At 41.4% G+C, this 21,164-nt stretch overlaps 1 protein-coding gene across 2 annotated transcripts in view; it reads left to right on the top strand.

Annotated features, from left to right (window-relative positions):
• Positions 1 to 1,589: 1,589 nt before the first annotated feature.
• Positions 1,590 to 21,164, top strand: part of PDSS2 (decaprenyl diphosphate synthase subunit 2) — a 251,015-nt gene continuing 231,440 nt past the window's right edge. For both annotated transcript variants that reach the window (XM_065911355.1, XM_065911356.1), the window contains exon 1: positions 1,590 to 2,140. In XM_065911355.1, coding sequence (XP_065767427.1) covers positions 1,860 to 2,140 — 281 coding nt within the window. In that variant the 5' untranslated portion in view covers positions 1,590 to 1,859. The remainder of the gene's footprint in view (positions 2,141 to 21,164) is intronic.

A 21,164-nucleotide genomic window follows, 5' to 3' on the forward strand; every position in this document is an offset into this window, starting at 1 on the left:
TATTTGCCATGAAGTGATGGGATTGGATGCCATGACCTTAGTTTTTGAATGTTGAGTTTTAAGCCAGATTTTTCACCATGCTCTTTAACCCTCATCAAGCGGTTCTTTAGTTCCTCTTCACTTTCTGCCATTAGAATTGTATCATCTGCATATCTGAGGTTGATATTTCTCCTGGCAATCTTCTTTCCAGTTTGTGCTTTATCCAGTCTGGCATTTCACATAATGTATTCTGCATACAAGTTAATTATGCAGAGTGACAATATATAGCCTCGACATACTCCTTTCCCAATTTTGAACTAGTGCGTTGTGCCATGTCTGGTTCTAACTGGAACTTCTTGATCTGCATACAGGTTTCTCAGGAGGCAAGTAAGGTGGTCTGATTTTCCTATCTCTTAAGAAGTTTCCACAGTTTGTTGTGATCCACACAGTCAAAGGCTTTAGTGTAGTCAATGAAGCAGATGTTTTTCTGGAATTTCCTTGCTTTTTCTATGATCCGGCGGATGTTGGCAATTTGATCTCTGGTTCCTCTGCCTTTTCTAAATCCAGGTTGTACATATGAAATTTCTCAGTTCATGTACTGCTGACGGCTAGCTTGAAGGATTTTGAGCAAGGCTTTGCTAACATGTGAAATGAGCGCAATTGTACAGTAGTTTGATTATTCTTTGGCATTGCCTTTCTTCCGGGTTGAAAGGAAATCTGACTGTTTCCAATCCTGTGGCCACCGCTGAGTTTTCCAAATTTGTTGACATATTGAGTGCAGCACTTCAACAGAATCATCTTTTAGGATTTGAAATAGCTCAGCTGGAATTCCATCACCTCCACTAGCTTTGTAATAATGTTTCCTATGAATGAAAGCTGTTTCCTATAATTAAAAAAAAAAAAAAAAAAAATGGGGGGCTCAAAGGCTTTGTGCCCAGGAGTCCCATAGGGCTCTGCTCTGTATCAGATCCTCCATGGTGAGGGAGTACACCCCTCTTGAAGTGCCTGTCTGCACCCTTTCCGGAGGCACAGCTGGTTCTGCCTGAGCTGCACATAGGGGAACCCAAGGCTCAGTGAGGAGCCAGAAGCAAGGACCCAGGACAGAGCCTGGGGAAATAAAAAACAAAAAACACCCTTTCTGCGAGGCCGTGCCACATTTCATAGGCTGGGCACAGATGATACGAGAATGCCGTCACGCCCGTTCACTACCACTGCCAGAGTCTGACAGGAAGTTTCCCGGAGGAACTTCCATCCCTTTCTCCCGGGAGGGCTGGGGGCCAGCAGAAGACACTTAGCAGACACCGACCCTGGTTCAGAACACATATTTATGCGTGCCTACTCCGTGGCGGGCTTTGGGAATCCTACGATGAATCGGACTCTGCCCAAACTCCAGGGGCTGGGACACCACTCGCCCATCTCTGTCACCCTCTGCCCTGACAGGCCGGGAAAAGGTGGGAAGAGCTGAGGTTTGCACCCTAACCCGCCTTCCCGGGATCACCTCCAGAGCCCCGCCCCTTCGGGGCGTCCGGGCTGCGCCGCAAAGTAGGGAAAATTCTTGCCGCAGAACAGCCCGCCTCCGTCTTTACGGCAAGCCGTATTTCACTCCTCTAATATGGCGTTCCCCATTTAGGCAGCGGACGTGGTTTCTACCATAGATGGACGTGGGCAGTGCTGTGTTGGGAGTGTTGTGTGTCTAACCCAGACCGCGGGATCTGCAGTTAAAGTTCGTTTCTGGTCACGACTCCAAAAACCCACCCTCCTCTTGAGGGTCAAGAATCGCCGCTTTTTTCTAGTTCCCGCAAGTTCCTCTTCTGTCCCTGGCTTGTTCCCCGCGCCACCTCCGGACACCCTCAAGTCCCTGAAACCCTCAGACTCAAACTATGAGCCTGCGGCAGCTGCTTTTGCGCTTGCCCCGTTATCTTGGGGCTTCGGGTCCCCTGCGTGGCCCCCTCGACACCATCTCCTCGGTGATCTCCTGGCGTGGTCAGTCCTCCAGGTCCCCGGCCCAGTGGAACCAAGTGGTGTCAGAGGCTGAGAAGATCGTGGGCTACCCCACGTCCTTCATGAGCCTCCGCTGCCTGCTGAGCGACGAGCTCAGCAACATCGCTGTGCAGGTGCGGAAGCTGGTGGGGACTCAGCACCCTCTGCTTACCACAGCCAGGTGAGATACACCTTCGAGCCTGACACACTCGAGCCGCTCCAGTCCTTTTTCCTGGCCGATACACTTTTCCTGCCTCTCTCGGACTGCCTGCCTGTTTATTTCTTTTTACTCCTTAGCTTCCTCAGCCTTCCTAGACATTCGGTGTTGTGTCTTAGTGCACTCACCTTAACATACTTTTATTAATATTTGCGATGTAAGAATGAGAACACGTGCGATTTTCGCGTTTTTGCTTCTTAGCTGTTGAAGGTGAAGTTGCCGCGGTGATTTGTGGAAACATCGAGTAGGGATGTGGGTTTGAGTCACTTCCTAGAAATGGTCTTTTAAAAGTGGGATAGTTTTATTTTCGGTTCTGCATTATTCAAGGAAGTCACCTCTAGAAAGAATGGGTTAGGGGGAGATAGGCCAAAAGTTAGGCAGTCGTTTGCAACTTTTGTCTCAGGCTTGAAGTAGGAATTTATCCAGTCAGTATTCATTTTCCTTTGGAATTTTATCATTTATGCTGGACTGCCTCAGTGAAACCTGCTTTTAGGACTTTAAGGACCACAACTTTTGGTTCCGTTTTTAAAAATCCCACCTTTATATTAATAAGTAATTGTGAACACATAGAAAAGTTGCAGGAATAAAAATAATAAATAGCATACTTTAATTATATTCACCTATTTTATACACACACACACACTATTCATGTGTATGTAAACAAAATATATACACACGCACATGTTTTTCCTGAATTGTTTGTGGTACATTTCATATATCATTCCTTTACCCCTAAGTACTTCGTTGTGTATTGCCTAAGCATAGGAATATTCTTTACATAACTCCAGTACAATAAGCAACTTACTTGTCCCTTAGGGAACATTTGGCAGGGTGTGGAAATGTTACAACTGGGGCATGCTACTGGTGTTTAGTAGGTAAGAGGCCAGAGATGTTAAATGTCCTGCAGTGCCCAGGGCAGCTCCCTACTGTGAAGAATTAGGTGCACTAAAATGTCAGTAGTACCATTGTGGAGAAATTTTGGACAAAATTATCATTTTTCTTAAATGTTTTCTTAAAGAAAAAGCACAAACTTTTGAAATAATTGGAGTCTCACATGCAGTTGGAAGAAATACTGTAGAGAGGTCCAGTGTATCCTTTGCAGTTTTGTCCCATGAGCAGGATGTTGACACTGATACATTTCCATCACTACAAGGATCTCTCATATTGCTCTTTTATAGCTAACCTTACTTTCCTTGCCCATTCTCTTGCTTTAATTTTTTATGAGACATCTGCTATTTCTTTGTTACTATAAAAGTTACTGCAATACCAAATAGCAGTAGTAGAGAGATTTTATTTCTTGGGCATCATTCCCAGTTATCAGGAATGTCATTTTATGAGTAGGTTAAACTTGTTTTGAAGCTGAAATGTTAGTTCTGCAGAGATTCTAGATGGTACACACTCAGAACACACAATGTGTATCTTTTAAAGCTTAATAGTGACAGGAATGAACTTACCACCCAGTTGAAGAAATATAACTTTTATCAATCCTGTTGAAGCTCTCTCTATTCACTGGTCTATCTCCCTGATCCCCACTGAATTTTGTGTTTATTTTTCCTTTTTAAAGTTTCGTGAGTGTTTTCTTAAATAGTAATGTGTTTAATAATGCTCATTTTTAAAATTTACAAATGTTGTAGTTTATTACATGTAGTCCTTTGTGACTTGCTTTTTAAATTCGTCATTGTTTCTAAGATTTATCCCTGTTGTGTTAACTATACTTTGTTAGTTTTTCACTGATGTGTAAGATTCTATTGTGTAAATACCATAGTCTCCTTTCAATCAGCATTTGGGTTGTTTGCAGTTCGTGGTGTTATGAAAAGTACTGCTGTGAATATCCTGAATGTGTCTTCTGGTGTACTTGTCTTGAGAGAATAAAGGAGTGTGTACACATTGTCAGCTTTAGGAGATAATAACAAGTTGTTTTCCAAAGTGGTTATACCAGTTTGCATTCTTACTAGCAGTGTCTGAGTTCAAATTACTCTGTGTTCTCACAACACATGAACCATGAAATGTCTTATTTTTTCCCAATCAAATAGTGGGTTTCTCTGTATGCGATGGGAATATGGTAGTGTTAGCAGTGGAGGATGTGGTAGTACAGTGAGCCCTCCAGATCCGTGAGTTCACAACCACAGATGGAAGCAATTGTAGGTTGAAAATATTCAGGGGGGATGTTTCAGAAAATCCCCCTGAAACAAAACTTGAGTTTGCTGTGCACCGGGAACTATTTTTTATAGCACTAATGTTGTATATACAACCATTTACATAGAATTGGCATTGTAAGTAATCTAGAGATGATTTAAAGTATAGGGGAGGATGTGCCTTGGATTATACACAGATACTGTGAGGGACTTGAGAATCCTCAGATTTTGATATCCATGGGGGTTCCTGAATCTGATCCCCTTGGAGTACATATTACATTGTGCATATGCATATTGTAGTGTCTATAATAAAGCATTGACATGAAAAGGGCAGAACTAGAAAAAGCCTTAGTAATGTGCATATTCTGAGAATTGTTGTTCATCTACTTGCCAGAGTATCAATTGGGGTCTTAGAGAAGATTCCTTCTGAGACCACCAGAGACACTCTAGATGAAAGCTTGTAAGACTAATGGCTCTGAAACTTTCCTGATTGTAGCCTCCCCCACCTGCCTGTCCCTGATCTAACACAGTGAAAGAATTGGAGAAAGTTTCAGCAAAGCCATAGTAATATATGTGGATTACTTTATTTTGTAAGAAAAGAACGAGTTAATCTGTATGTAATTTTGTTACATGTTTAAATTCTTTAAACAGTCTAAACTCACAGGCAGTCAGTGAACAGAAAACTTTTGGGGAGGCGATCATGTATACATCTATTTCAGCAAAGAAGCAAGCCTTTGATCCATAGGGTAGGCAGATTGTGGTTATTGTAAATTATAGCTAAAAACATGGATTAAGTAGCTATATTGTTTCACATGCTGCACCTTACTTTGTTGAAATCTTGTTGGCAAAGCATTGATAATTAAGACAGAAGAGTGACTCAGTATGCTAGCCAAAGGACACAAAGACCCTATATGGTTAATGTAGTTAAGACCAGAGAAAATTGGATTTGGTAAGTTCTTTTACTTAGTTTTGTTTTATATTTTGAGATTCCATTGTTTACTTATACTGATAGTCTGATCCCTTGGTTCATTTTACTTTTTGAGTAGATAAACATGGTGTATTAGGGATGAATCATATCTGATAGCCCTAAGATTTAGATGTACAGTGACATTTTTTGGCAAACAAGAGGAGAAAAGAAGGAAATCACCAGGATTCATTATTCACTACCTTCTCTTTCTTTACCAAAGCTATCTCATCAAGAAGAGGGGAAAGAGTCTAGAACTTACTTTTATAACAGTTTAATTGAGAAGTGAGACTAAAATTTAAAATCTTGAGATTTGGTGAGATAATGATCATATTGCTAACAACAGTGTAGCAATTAATTTCTTCACTCTTGTTCTTCTAGATGTTCTAGTATCTCTGTGTTGTAAGTTCCAATTAGGTAAATAATCCTCAGTTCAATGTTTATTAAAGTTTATGGAGGAGTGTAAAGAACTCTATAACATGGACCATGTCCTTTGAGACTAGGCATCATGTTGGACACAAGTATATTTACAGATATCTAACAGAAGGAGATAAATGACTTGTGACTAGTGAGTAGTAGAGGTACATTAGCTACTACATTTAGAGACACTAAAGTGACCTGGCGAAAGATAAAACACTGTATGATATTAATTATATATGGAATGAAAAATAATCTAGTGAATATAACAATAACAAAAACAGATTCACAGGTATAGAGAACAAACTAGTGGTTACTGGTAGGGAGAGGGAAGTGGAGAGAGGCCAGAAAGGAGTAGGAGATTAAGAGGTATAAACTACAGGGTATAAATTAAATAAGCTACAAGAATATATTGTATAACACCAGGAATATACCTAGTATTTTTATAATACTTATGAATGGAGTATGACCTTTAAAGATTATGATTCACTTTGTTGTACACCTGAAATATATACCATTGTACATTAATTGTTCCTCAATAACAAACATAAAAAATAAAGTGGCCTAGAATAGTAGAGAATCTTTTGTGAAAAATTGGGGTGTGATGAGAATAGATGGATGAAAACTACATGTGTATTCTTTTTAGGATGGTGGTAATATATTACAGTTTTTTCCTTCTTGATTCTTTTCATTTTCCTTCTCTAGGCATAGTGAGTGAGGGAGTGAAAGTCGCTCATTCATGTCCAACTCTGCGACTCCACAGACTATACAATCCATGGAATTCTTCAGGGAAGACCTTAAAAGCAAGAATAAGCAGTGTGATAAAGTGAACACTATTAATGGAGCTATAATAGCAATATAAAGCAATATTGAAATTACTTCAATATATATTGCTTCAATATAAAGCAATATTGAAAAAAATAAAAAGAAAATGGAAGGAGTCATTCTACCTAATGTTAAGTCTAATATATGTATAACTTCATTGATTAAGACACTGTGGTATTGGCAGAAGAATAGATAGATCATTGAAATAGAATAGGGAACTCAGAAATAGATCAACACAAATATACCCAAGTTGATTTTGACAAAGGTGCAAGAGCAGTTCGATGGAGGGAGAATAGTCTTTTCAGTAAATGGTGCTGGAACAATTTGGACATTATATAGGCGAGAAAATAAACCTTGACCTAAACTTCACACTGTATTTAAAAAAAAAAAGATCTGTGTTAAATGGAATGAAACATGAAGGGTAAATAAAACATTCACATTTTAAATAAAACGTAAACAAAATAATATCAAATAAAACTTAAGAAGAAAACATCGGAGAGGATTTTTGGAACGTGGACTTGGTAAACAGTTTTTAGACGTGAAACAAAAAATGCAGTTCATTAAAGGAAAAAAGATCAATAATTGGACTTCATCAAAATTGAAAACTTTGTTCTGGGAAAGACCTTGTTAATAGGTTGAAAAGATTAGCCACAGGGAGAAAACATTTGTAAATCACTTATCTGAAGAAGGACTTGCATCCAGAATATATAAAGAGTGCTCTGAACTCAATGGTAAGAAAACAAACCATTAGAAAATGGGCACAGAGCCAATAAAGACAGAAAATAAGTATATGAAAAGTTGTTAAACAATATTAGCAATTAGAAAAATGTGTGTTAAAACCATGATGAGATACCACTGCATACCTTTTAGAATTACTAAAATAAAAAATACAGTATGAAATCTTGGTGAAGATGCGGAGAAACTAGATTTCTCATACATTGCTGATTGTTGTTGTTGTTTAGTTATTCAGTTCAGTCACTAAGTTGTGTCCAGCTCTTTTCAACCTCTTTGTAGCACACCAGGTCTCCCAGTCCGTCACCAACTCCAGGAGCTTGCTCAAACTCATGTCCATTGAGTTGGTGATGCCATCCAACCATCTCTTGTTTCCTTCTCTTCCTGCCTTCAGTCTTTGCTACCATCAGGGTCTTTTCCATTGAGTCAGTTCTTTGCGTCAGGTGGCCAAACTATTGGTGTTTCAGCTTCACCATCAGTGCTTCCATGAATATTCAGGATTGATTTCCTTTAGGATGGACTGGTTGGATCTCCTTGCTGTCCACGGGACTCTAAAGAGTTTTCTCCAACACCACAGTTCAAAAGCCTCAATTCTTTGGTGCTCATCTTTCTTTATAGTCCAACTCTCACATCCATACAAGACTACTGGAAAAACCATAGCTTTGATGAGACGGACCTTTGTTGACAAAGTAATGTCTCTGCTTTTTAATATGCTGTCTAGGTTGGTCATAACTTTTCTTCCAAGGAGCAAGCGTCTTTTATTTATTTTTATTTTTTATTTTTTTTTATTTTTCAGTGGGTTTTGTCATACATTGATATGAATCAGCCATAGAGTTACACGTATTCCCCATCCCGGTCCCCCATCCCACCTCCCTCTCCACCCGATTCCTCTGGGTCTTCCCAGCCCACCAGGCCCGAGCACTTGACTCATGCATCCCACCTGGGCTGGTGGTCTGTTTCACCACAGATAATATACATGCTGTTCTTTCGAAACATCCCACCCTCACCTTCTCCCACAGAGTTCAAAAGTCTGTTCTGTACTTCTGCGTCTCTCCTTCTGCCCTGCATATAGGGCCATCGTTACCATCTTTCTAAATTCCGTATATATGTGTTAGTATACTGTAATGTTCTTTATCTTTCTGGCTTACTTCACTCTGTATAATGGGCTCCAGTTTCATCCATCTCATTAGAACTGATTCAAATGAATTCTTTTTAACGGCTGAGTAATATTCCATGGTGTATATGTACCACAGCTTCCTTATCCATTCATCTGCTGATGGGCATCTAGGTTGCTTCCATGTCCAAGGAGCAAGCGTCTTTTAATTTCATGGCGACAGTCACCATGTGCAATGATTTTGAAACCCAAAAAAATAAAGTCTGTCACTGTTTCCACTGTTTCCCCATCTATTTGCCATGAAGTGATGGGACCAGATGCCATGATTTTAGTTTTCTGACTGTTGAGTTTTAACTTTTTCACTCTCCTCTTTCACTTTTATCAAGAGACTCTTTAGGTCTTCTTCACTTTCTGCCATAAGGGTGGTGTCATCTGCATATCTGAGGTTATTGATATTTCTCCTGGCAATCTTGATTCCAGCTTGTGCTTCATCCAGCCCAGCATTTTGCATGATGTACTCTGCATACAAGTTAAATAAGTAGGGTGACAGTATATAGCCTTGACATACTCCTTTTCCTATTTGGAACCAGTCTGTTGTTCCATGTCCAGTTCTAACTTTTGCTTCTTGACCTGCATACAGATTTCTCAGGAAACAGGTCAGATGGTCTGGAATTCCCATCTCTTGAAGAATTTTGTACAGTTAGTTGTGATCCATGCAAGTCAAAGGCTTTGGCGTGGTCAATAAAGCAGAAGTAGATGTTTTTCTGGAACTTTCATGCTTTTTTGATGATCCAACGGATGTTGGCAATTTGATCTCTGGTTCCTCTGCCTTTCTTAAATCTAGCTTGAACATCTGGAAGTTCTCAGTTCACATCCTGATGAAGCCTGACTTGGAGAATTTTGAGCATTACTTTGCTAACGTGTGACATGAGTGCAATTGTGCAATAGTTTGAACATTGTTTGGCATTGCCTTTCTTTGGGATTGGAATGAAAACTGAACTTTTCCAGTCCTGTGGCCACTGCTGAGTTTTCCAAATTTGCGGGCATATTGAGTGCAGCACTTTAATAGCATCATCTTTTAGGACTTGAGATAGCTCAACTGAAATAGTTGAAATAGAAACTTGAAATAGTTTAGTCACTTAGTCATGTCCAAGTCTTTGTGACCCCATGAACTGCAGCATGCCAGGCTTCCCTGTCCTTCACCATCTCCTGGAGTTTGCTCAAACTCATGTCCATTGAGTCAGTGATGCCATCCAACTATCTCATTCTCTGTCACCCTCTTCTCCTCCTGCCTTCAGTCTTTCACAGCATCAGAGTGAAAAGTGAAAGTGAAAGTCACTCAGATGTGTCTGACTGTGACCCATGGTCTATACAGTCCATGGAATTCTCTAGGCCAGAATACTGGAGTGGATCGAACCCAGGTCTCCAGCATTGCAGGTGGATTCTTTACAAGCTGAGCCATAAGGGAAGTCTAAGAATACTGGAGTGGGTAGCCTGTCCCTTCTTCAGCGGATCTTCCCAACCCAGGAATTGAACCAGGATCTCTGGCATTGCAGACGGATTCTTTACCAACTGAGCTATCAAGGGAAGCCCTTCCCAGCATCAGGGTCGTTTCCAGTGTCAGTTTTTCACATCAGGTGGCCAAAGTATTGGAGCTTCAGCTTTAGCATTGGTCCTTCCAGTGAATATTCAGGGTTGATTTCCTTTAGGATGGACTGGATTGATCTTCTTGCAGTCCAAGGGACTCAAGAGCCTTCTCCAGCACCACAGTTTGAACATTGCTGATGGGAATGTAAAAATGTTACAGCCACTCTGGAATACCTGACCTACCTCTTGAGAAACCTGTATGCAGGTCAGGAAGCAATAATTAGAACTGGACATGGAACAATAGACTGGTTCCAAATAGAAAAAGGAGTACGTCAAGGCTGTATATTGTCACCCTGCTTATTTGATTTATATGCAGAGTACATCATGAGAAACACTGGGCTGGAAGAAGCACAAGCTGGAATCAAGATTGCCAGGAGAAATATCAATAACCTCAGATATGCAGATGACACCACACTTACGGCAGAAAGTGAAGAAGAACTAAAGAACCTCTTGATGAAAGTGAAAGAGGAGAGTGAAAAAGTTAAAACTCAATAGTCAGAAAACTAAGATCATGGCATCTGGTCCCATCACTTCATGGCAGATAGATGGGGAAACAGTGAAAACAGTTACTGACTTTTTTTGGGCTCCAAAATCACTACAGATGGTGACTGTAGCCATGAAATTAAAAGGCGCTTAGTCCTTGGAAGGAAAGTTATGACCAACCTAGACAGCATATAAAAAAGCAGAGACATTACTTTGCCAACAAAGGTCTGTCTAGTCAAGGCTATGGTTTTTCCAGTAGTCATGTATGGATATGAGAGTTGGACTATAAAGAAAGCTGAGTGCCAAAAAATTGATGCTTTTGAACTATGGTGTTGGAGAAGACTCTTGAGAGTCCCTTGGACTGCAAGGAAATCCAACCAGTCCATCCTAAAGGAGATCAGTCCTGGGTGTTCTTTGGAAGGACTGATGTTGAAGCTGAAACTCCAATACTTTGGCCACCTGATGCGGAGAGCTGACTCATTTGAAAAGACCCTGATGCTGGGAGGGATTGGGGGCAGGAGGAGAAGGGTACGACAGAGGATGAGATGGTTGGATGGCATCACCGACTCAATGGACATAATTTTGGGTAAACTCCGGGATTTGGTGATGGACAGGGAGGCCTGGCGTGCTGCGGTTCATGGGGTCGCAAAGTGTCGGACACGACTGAGTGACGGGCTGAACTGACTCTGGAATACAGTGTGGCCATTTTTTATTAAATTACACATACGCTTAACATACAACCCAGCAATCACACTTGAACATTTATTCCAGAGAAATAAAAACTCGTATCAAAATCTGTACAGGAATGCTCATAGCAGCCGTATTTGTGCCAGCTAAGAACTGGATACAAACCACACCTCACTGAATGGTGAGCGGCTGAGCAAACTGTGGTGCACGCATACAATGGAGTAGTTGTTTAGTTGCTAAGTTGTTTTCAACTCTTTGCGACCTGGTGGACTGTAGCCCTCCAGACTTCTCTGTTCATGGGATTTCCCACGCAAGAATACTGGATTAGGTTGCCATTTCCTTCTCCAGAGAATCTTCCTGACCCAGAGATGGAACCCGGGTCTCCTGCATTACAGGCGGATTTTTTTAACCACTGAGCCCCCTGGGAAGCCCTGGAACTCTATATGGTGGTGTTCAGTTGTTAGGTCTTTGCGACCAGGTCTTTGGTCCAGCTCTTTGCGACCCCATGATCCGCAGCACAGTCGTCTCCTCTGTCCTTTACTATCTCCCGGAGTTTGCTCAAGTTCAGTGTCCATTGAGTTGATGATGCTATCTAACCAATTTATCCTTTGCCACCCTCTTCTCCATTTGCCTTCAGTCTTTCCCATCATCAGGGTCTTTTCCAGTGAATAGGCTCTTTTCATCAGGTGATAGAAGTATTGGAGCTTCAGCTTCAGCACCAGTCTTTCCAATGAATATTCAGGGTTGATTTCCTTTAGGATTCATTGGTTTGATCTCCTTTCAAGGGGCTCCAAGGGACTCTTAGCACCAGAATTCCAAAGTGTCAGTTCTTCAAACTATATATACCTGCACACAAATGAATGCAGGTTTTTAAAAAGTGCCGAAAATGGAATAAGGCCTGTAGTTTTGTTAACAGTAATATACTCATGTATTTTTTTAAATTTTTATTTATTTATTTTTGGCTGCACTGGATCTTTGTTGCTGCTGTAGGTTTTTTCTGGTTGTGTTGTGTAGAGTCTACTCTCTGGTTGCAGTGAGCACGCAGGCTTCTCATTGCAGTGGCTTCTCCTGTTGTAGAGCACATGCTCTAAGGTGCGCAGGCTTCAGTACTTTGGTGCGTGGGCTCAGTAGTTGTGGCTCATAGGCTTAGTAGAATCGTTCTGTACCATGGAGTGAGCCCATGTTCCCCACATTGGCAGGCAGATTCTTCACCACTGGACTACCAGAAAAGTCCCAGTGTTAATTTTTAGTTTTGGTATTATCCTATAGTTATGTATTGAAGGAAGCTGGGTGAAAGATACATAAGAATTTTATTTTTATTTTATTTATTTATTTTTTTTACATAAGGACTTTATATCCACAAGTTCCGCATATATGTGGATTCAGCCAACCATGGACCAGAAATATTTGGAGGAAAAAATTCCAGAAATTTCCAGAAAACAAAACTTGAATTTGCTGAGCCAGGCAACTTTTCATATAACATACATTGTGTCTGTTACTATTTGCATAATATTTACATGGTATTAGGTATTTAAGTAATCTAGAGATGATTTAATGTATACTAGAGGATGTGCATAGGTTATATGTAAATACTACACCATTTTATTTATGAGAGCTGAGCAACACAAATTTTGGGGTCCTGTAACCAATCCCTCTCTGGATCTCTGGATACCTAGTGAAGACTGCACTATTTTTACGTCTTTCTGTGAGTCTATAATTATTTTGAAAAGCTAAAAAAAAAAAAAAATCACTTCTAACAGAGAGAATGAATGGATGGATGAACAAATGAACAAACAGTAAGTAACGTGCAGGACCAGAATCTTATATGTGTGTTTTAGTTTCATCTCTGTCAGTAGGTGTCAACAGTATGACCTTAAGTAAGTTATTCCATCTCTGGGCTTTAATTTCCTAAGCAATGAAATAAGTTTGACTAAATGATTTCCAAAGGTGTTGCCAATTCTGCATAGTAGAAATTAGTATTGTAACTGAGCAGGGTAGCTAAGGGAGCTGTCGTCACTTCTCAGACAGGTAATGATGAGTAGATTGAATGCAGTATGTAATACAAATTTATCATCCTTTTCCCACTGTTTAAAAATCCTGAAAGGTCAGGGGAAAAAATGTTTTCTTAGACTCATAAATCTGACCTGACGTGAGATCATTCATAGTCTTTCTTTATCCAAATTAATGTGAATATTCTTGCATTTTGCTACAGAAATATAAACTTGTTTGATTCCAGGGTGCTTCCACAGATTATTCTGGAGTGCTAGGTGAATTGCACCTTTCTAAACTCAAAAAAATGTTGAATTTTGAAAGACATTCAGTTTCAAGAACTTTGGATGAGGGATTGTGGACCTGTCCAAGCCAGACAGTGGTATGCAGGGTGGAGGAGAAGTCCACGTATGTGTGTGGATGAGTCATGTGGGAGAGGCTGAAGGTCATGATGGTGTATCAGTTTCCATCTTCTCCCAGTACCACCTGCATCCCATGGCCATTGCCATCTTGCTCTTATTGTTGCTTAGTTGCCCAGTCACATCCAACTCTTTTGTGACCCCATGGATTGGGATTATCTGGGCTAGAATACGGGAGTGGGTTGTCATTTCTTTTCTCCATGGGATCTTCCCAACCCAGGGATCAAACCCACATCTCTTGCATGGTAGGTGGATTCTTTACTGCTGAACCACCAGGGAATTAAATGTAATTATCCATTTGTGCAAAATATACATTTTTATGTATTTATTTAAAATTTTTAATATTTATTTAATTTTTGGCTGTGCTGGGTCTTCATTGCTCACAGGTTTTTCTCTAGCTGTGGTGGGCAGGGGCTCTTCTGTAGTTGCAGTGCATGGACTTCTCATTGCAGTGGCTTCTCTTGTTGCAGAGCATGGGCTCCAGGGCACGTGGGCTCAGGAGCTGTGGCTCCCGGGCTCTGGGGCACAGGCTCAGTAGTTGTGGCACACAAGCTTAGTTGCTCCAAGGCATGAGGGATCTTCCCTGATCAGGGATCAAACCCATGTCTCCTGCGTTGGCCGTTGAATTCTTTACTGCTGAGCCATTGGGGAAGCCCTTTTTTAAAATTTTTAATCATTTAAATTTCTATAAATTGTATTATTTTTGAGTACTTCTAGCTTTCATGAATTCACTGCATATGCTATCTATTGTCAAGAACTTAAAGCTTTTATTTTATTTATTTATTTATTTATTTTTCTTAAAGCTTTTAATAAACATGGAGGACACTTTGAAAGGTAATGAATAATACTTTTTTTCATGTAGGATTGGTTAAATTTTTGTTGCTTAACATAGCTGATTCCATTGTGCAGTATGGCTTTGTTTTCATTGATTACTCTTGACAGATTTGACTATTAGGATAAAAGTTTTGTTTAAATACTTTGTATTTTTACTGTTGTCTTGAGAAAACTGTGATCTCTATTTCAGGTTTAAATAGATGGGATCAATTTGGTATGCATCTCTTAGAGGGTGTTGATACCTTGGTAGAGACTTTTTGTTCCTGAGTTTACTGCAGTTTCTTACGACCTAAAAAACCTTATTAGTCTTTTCTGCATGGTAAAATTCTTCAGAGCTCTTTGAATTTATTATTGGATATTTAATTTTAGTCTTAGTCTCTTCCATGTTTATGAAAGACCCTTTCTAGACTCAGTTCTGTAATTACTGTACTGAAAGCCTACCTTACTTATGAAGGACTTTTTCTTGGATGACTTGGAGAAAATTATAAATTTTAATTCATTCCACAAATATTTGAGGTGCTCTCGGCATGGATATACAAACAAGAATAAGACATAGTTGCTGCCCTTCAGGAATTCATGAGAGGCAGTATAGTGAGCTCTGAAATCAGACTATCCTGACTCTGCCCCTACCAAGGTATGGGATCTCAGGAGATTTACTTAACCTCTCTATGCCTTAGTTTCCTTGTTTGTAAAATGAGGATAAAAATACCTATTAATATGTCTTAGGGTTTTATGAAGAGTAAATGGGCAAATATAGAGGAGTACCTGGAACATAAAAAGTAGTCACATTTTAGCAGTTATCCTTATTATTAGAAAGTTTTTTTAGTTCGGAGGCATGCAAATAGAGGATATTGTGATAAATTCTGTAGTATATATGAACAATATGCAGAGGGAAAAAAAATCTCTCTCTAGAGAAAACTGAAGACTTCCAAAGTTGAGGTGACATATGAGTTGGGACATGTTGGATGAGAAGGAAATGACGCTGGAAATAATAAGACACAAGAAATTGCCTAGCAAAGTATAGGGAAGTAGTAGTTAGGTGTACCCTGAACATGGGATGGATGAGGCAAAAAGAATAGATTGGAAATGTCTGCTTCTTCTAAGATAGGATAACATGCTGCAAACAAGTAGGAAACTGGATAAAAAATATGAACAACCATATTCTGCTTAGGGTGCAGGGAGCACAGGCTTGTGATCCCTGTGAGTGAGAAAACAAATGAGGAGCGAGCTGTGATCACTGTAACTTGCTGAGAGGTACATTCCAAACAGCAGCACAGAGAGAGGAAACTCCAGCAGAGGATGCTGGCACTGCTGAATTGAAGAGATGGATCAGATTTGGGGGAGGCTGAGACAGCTGGAAATGTGGGACAGAATGCAGAAGAGGAGAGAGCATGCACAGAAGGGCTCCAGAAACCTCAGGTGCCCACTTGAGTCTGTTGCTGAAAACTGAGCAGCACACACACAGGATGAAGTTCCCTGAGGCTGGAGTGCTGTGAAGCTGTATAACTCTCAGAGTTCTTTGGGGACTGGGAGACATGCAGGTTGACTGACAGTGTGGAAAGAACTCTTTGATCAGCTGGACACTCTAGAGAACCCAGAAAAATTATGCCTTAGTAATGGGACAAGAAGTATTCTTAATGCCTATTAATTAATGTTAGCTCAGAGCTAGTAGGTAAAAATCCTCAAGAGGATTGGGTATTTTCCTTTTGCCAACTCTGCATTATCTGGGTAATGGCCAGAGATGCACTTGGGCAAAAAAACCTTCCAGAAGGGATTTGGCCTCTTATCTAAGAACCGAGGGTCTTGGATTTGACTGAGAGGCTAGGACTGTCTATAGTAGTGCCTCAGACAGGTCTCTGTTCACTAGACCTGGAGTTATTTGTTTTTGATTATTTAAATCAAAACAGATCTTAGTGGGATGGCTGTTGGTTTGAATTCTTCGGTTTGATCAATTAAATATAGACAGGGATTTCTGTCTATCATAACAAAACCTGAGATTACCTAGTATTCCCAATATTCACCTTGCTGCCTTTAAGAGTCACCATGCCCCCTTTGCTTCTGGCAGTTAACTGCTTCCACTAGATTCAGCCTTCCCTGGGCTCCTACCATCACTTTCTGAGTTCAGGGAGTCCATTTCACTTGTAGTCTCTCCCACCTAAATCCTTAGCCCTTTCTAGAAGCCACTAAGGTGATTAGTAATGATTGTGGGATATCCTTCACTAATCTTTTTCTTGTGTCAAGAGTGAAGATGTTACCGAATTGCAAGTCCGTGTGCCTGACGCACAGTGAGGCCAATTCAATACTAAAACATTAGAGTTTGGAACAGAGAAAGGTTTATCACAGATTCATACAGAGAGGTGATGGGTGGCTCATGCCCTGAGAACCCCGAAGTTAGTGAAAGCTTTCAACAAGTCCTTTTAAAAGCAAAAGGTGAGAGATGAGCATGGTTAGTTGCAGATTTCTTGGTGCCAGATCCTTTGCTCTTGAGGTCAGGTAATGATGTTGCCTTGAAATCTCTACCAAACAAATGTTATTCTCTGTCTCAATAAAAAAAGGACAAGGTCCCAAGGCACAACTTTCATTCTCTAAGGTCCCAGTCCTGGCTAAGAGGAGTAGATCTCAGTTGGCAGCTCCTTTAGGACCAGGTTCCCACACCTTGCCCAGCTGTCATCTCTAATGGAGCCAGGCACCCAACCCCACTGGCCCTCAAGTCTCCTCAGGCTGCCCAAGTGGCGGAGACCAGGTCTCACAGTCTGCAACCCAGGCAGACAACCACTGCTATTACGTTGCAGAGACAGGGATCGGGGAGAGGTTCACTGTTGCCTCAAGGCCTGGGCCAGGACAGTCAAGGGCCTTAATCAGGGCTCTGGACCCTGAAGGATGTAGTCCCCAATCTGTTCCCTGGGTCCTCCAGCTCACCCACTGGCCCAAGGTTGGGTGAGCTGGAGGGCCTCCAGGAGAAGGCCTAAGTCTGCCTCTTACCTCACTCTCTACCTAATGACCATTACACCACTGACTCTTGGCTGAATCACTTCCCTAATAGTCCCTCATTGACAGTTACTTGTGGGCAGGGCCCACTGTGGCACTGACCAGTAGCTGAGCAGGACAACCAACAGTTGCTCATGGACAGTTGGTTGCTTGTGGACAGGGCCCTGAGGACCGACCAGTGGCTGAGCAAGCCCTGTTGCCTAGTAACAGGGTGTGGCGCAATGAGGCCCAGCAATGGGCGCCTGCTAAGGACTGGGCTTATCCTGCTCTTTTTTTTTTTTTTTCCCCCATTTATTTATATTAGTTGGAGGCTAATCACTTTACAATATTGTAGTGGTTTTTGCCATACATTGACATGAATCAGTCATGGATTTACAAGTATTCCCCATCCCGTTCCCCCCTCCCACCTCCCTCTCCACCAATTCCTCTGGGTCTTCCCAGTGCACCAGGCCCGAGCGCTTGTCTCATGCATCCAGCCTGGGCTGGTGATCTGTTTCACCCTAGATAATATACATGTTTCGATGCTGTTCTCTCAAAACATCCCACCCTCGCCTTCTCCCACAGAGTCCAAAATTCTGTTCTGTACATCTGTGCCTCTTTTTCTGTTTCGCATATAGGGTTATCGTTACCATCTTTCTAAATTCCATATATATGCGTTAGTATACTCTATTGGTCTTTATCTTTCTGGCTTATTTCACTCTGTATAATGGGCTCCAGTTTCATCCATCTCATTAGAACTGATTCAAATGTATTCTTTTTAATGGCTGAGTAATATTCCATGGTGTATATGTACCACAGCTTCCTTATCCATTCGTCTGCTGATGGGCATCTAGGTTGCTTCCATGTCCTGGCTATTATAAACAGCGCTGCGATGAACATTGGGGTGCACGTGTCTCTTTCAGATCTGGTTTCCTCGGTGTGTATGCCCAGGAGTGGGATTGCTGGGTTATATGACAGTTCTATTTCCAGTTTTTTAAGAAATCTCCACACTGTTCTCCATAGCGGCTGTACTATTTTGCATTCCCACCAACAGTGTAAGAGGGTTCCCTTTTCTCCACACCCCCTCCAGCGTTTATTGCTTGTAGACTTTTGGATAGCAGCCATCCTGACTGGTGTGTAATGGTACCTCATTGTGGTTTTGATTTGCATTTCTCTGATAATGAGTGATGTTGAGCATCTTTTCATGTGTTTGTTAGCCATCTGTATGTCTTCTTTGGAGAAATGTCTGTTTAGTTCTTTGGCCCATTTTTTGATTGGGTCATTTATTTTTCTGGAATTGAGCTGCAGGAGTTGCTTGTATATTTTTTAGATTAATCCTTTGTCTGTTGCTTCATTGGCTATTATTTTCTCCCAATCTGAGGGCTGTCTTTTCACCTTACTTATAGTTTCCTTTGTTGTGCAGAAGCTTTTAAGTTTCATTAGGTCCCATTTGTTTAGTTTTGCTTTTATTTCCAATATTCTGGGAGGTGGGTCATAGAGGACCCCGCTGAGATTTATGTTGGAGAGTGTTTTGCCTATGTTCTCCTCTAGGAGTTTTATAGTTTCTGGTCTTACATTTAGATCTTTAATCCATTTTGAGTTTATTTTTGTGTATCGTGTTAGATGCAAAAATCCTTAACAAAATTCTAGCAAACAGAATCCAACAACATATTAAAAAAATGATGACCAAGTGGGCTTTATCCCAGGAATGCAAGGATTCTTTAATATCCACATATCAATCAATGTAATACACCACATTAACAATTTGAAAGATAAAAACCGTATGATTATCTCAGTAGATGCAGAAAAAGCCTTTGACAAAATTCAACATCCATTTATGATTAAAACTCTCCAGAAAGCAGGAATAGAAGGAACACACCTCAACATAATAAAAGCTATATATGACAAACCCACATCAAGCATTACCCTCAATGGTGAAAAATTGAAAGCATTTCCCCTAAAATCAGGGACAAGACAAGGGTGCCCACTCTCACCACTACTATTCAACATAGTTTTGGAAATGTTGACCACAGCAATCAGAGCAGAAAAAGAAGTAAAAGGAATCCAGATAGGAAAAGAAGAAGTAAAACTCTCGCTGTTCGCAGATGACATGATCCTCTACATAGAAAACCCTAAAGACTCTACCAGAAAATTACTAGAGCTAATCAACGATTATAGTAAAGTTGCAGGATATAAAATTAACACACAGAAATCCCTTGCATTCCTATACACTAACAATGAGAAAACAGAAAGAGAAATTAAGGAAACAATACCATTCACCACTGCAACAAAAAGAATAAAATACTTAGGAGTATATCTACCTAAGGAAACAAAAGACATAGAAAACTATAAAACACTGATGAAAGAAATCAAAGAGGACACAAACAGATGGAGAAATATACCGTGTTCATGGATTGGAAGAATCAGTATTGTCAAAATGGCTATACTACCCAAAGCAATCTATAGATTTAATGCAATTCCTTATCCTGCTCTTTTACAGAGCGTCTTCTGGGCCCAGTCAGGAGACCTGGTAAAAGCAGTATGTTAAATGAATAAAAGTTTCATATGGTTTGAATAAAGAAGAGTGGTGAGAGGATAGCATCGTTCCCATGCATGCGTGCTAAGTCATTTCGGACGTGTCCAACTCTTTGCAACCCTATGGGCTGTAGCCTCTCAGGCTGCTCTGTCCATGGGATTCTCCAGGCAAAAATACAGGAGTGTGTTTCCATATCTTCCTCCAGGGGATCTTCCCAACCCAGGGATTGAACCCACATCTCTTTCATCTCCTGCATTGACAGGCAGGTTCTTTACCACTAGCGCCACCTGGAAAGCCTATCTTTCCCATGGGATTCCCTTATTCCAAGAACCGCCCTGTCCAGTCAGAACCATTTTCATACTGGACATTGCAATTTCCTTTTGTAATAGCGCGTGGCCAGTGCAGCCCTTAGCACACAGCCCTTGCTGTGCGCCATTACCTGGACCCCTCCCACAAGCAACCAACTGTCAATGAGTGACTGTTGGTTGTCCTGCTCAGCCATTGGTTGACACCACAGTAGGCCCCTCCCACAAGCAGCCAACTGTCAGTGAGCAGCCGTCAGTGGGCCATTCAGCCAGTCGTCTGTGGAATGGTGGTCATCAGGTACACAGTGAAGGAGGAGATGAATCCTGGCCTCCCCTGCAGCCCTCCAGTTCACCTGGCCTCGGGCTGGTGGGTGAACTGGGAGGCCCAGGGAACAAACTGGAGGCTGATTCCAGCAGGGCTCCAGAGCCCTCACCATCCCACCGAATTTGGCCCAGGTCTTGAGGCAGCAGTGAACATCTCCCCTGTCCCCACCTATGGTGGGGGCCTGCCACCGCCCGTCCTCCTACCCCTTGAGCGGCCTAAGGAATCTGAGGGCCAGTTGCGTCCTGGGAGCCTGGCTATGGATGGGCGGTGTCAGGGGACTTGGACCTGAGAGAGCTGCCAACTGAGATCTGTCTCTCTTCACCAGGACCAGGACCTCAGAGGGGGAAAGTTGTGCCTTGGGACCTTGCCGTTACTTGTCAGAACAGAGAGTAACATTCATTTGGTGGAGATTTACAGGCATATCGTTACCTGACCATGGCCTGACCTCAAGACTGACACCAAGAAGTTTGCCACAGCTAACCAGGTCTCTCTCTCACCTTTCCTAGAAAAGGGCTTTGCTGAAGGTTTTTGGAGACTTTGGGGTTTTTAAGGCATGGGCCATCCGTGTCCTTGCACAGCCCTCAATAAACCTTTCTCTGTTCCAGACTC

Source organism: Muntiacus reevesi, chromosome 19 (genome assembly GCF_963930625.1).
Source record: "Muntiacus reevesi chromosome 19, mMunRee1.1, whole genome shotgun sequence".
NCBI lineage: Eukaryota > Metazoa > Chordata > Mammalia > Artiodactyla > Cervidae > Muntiacus > Muntiacus reevesi.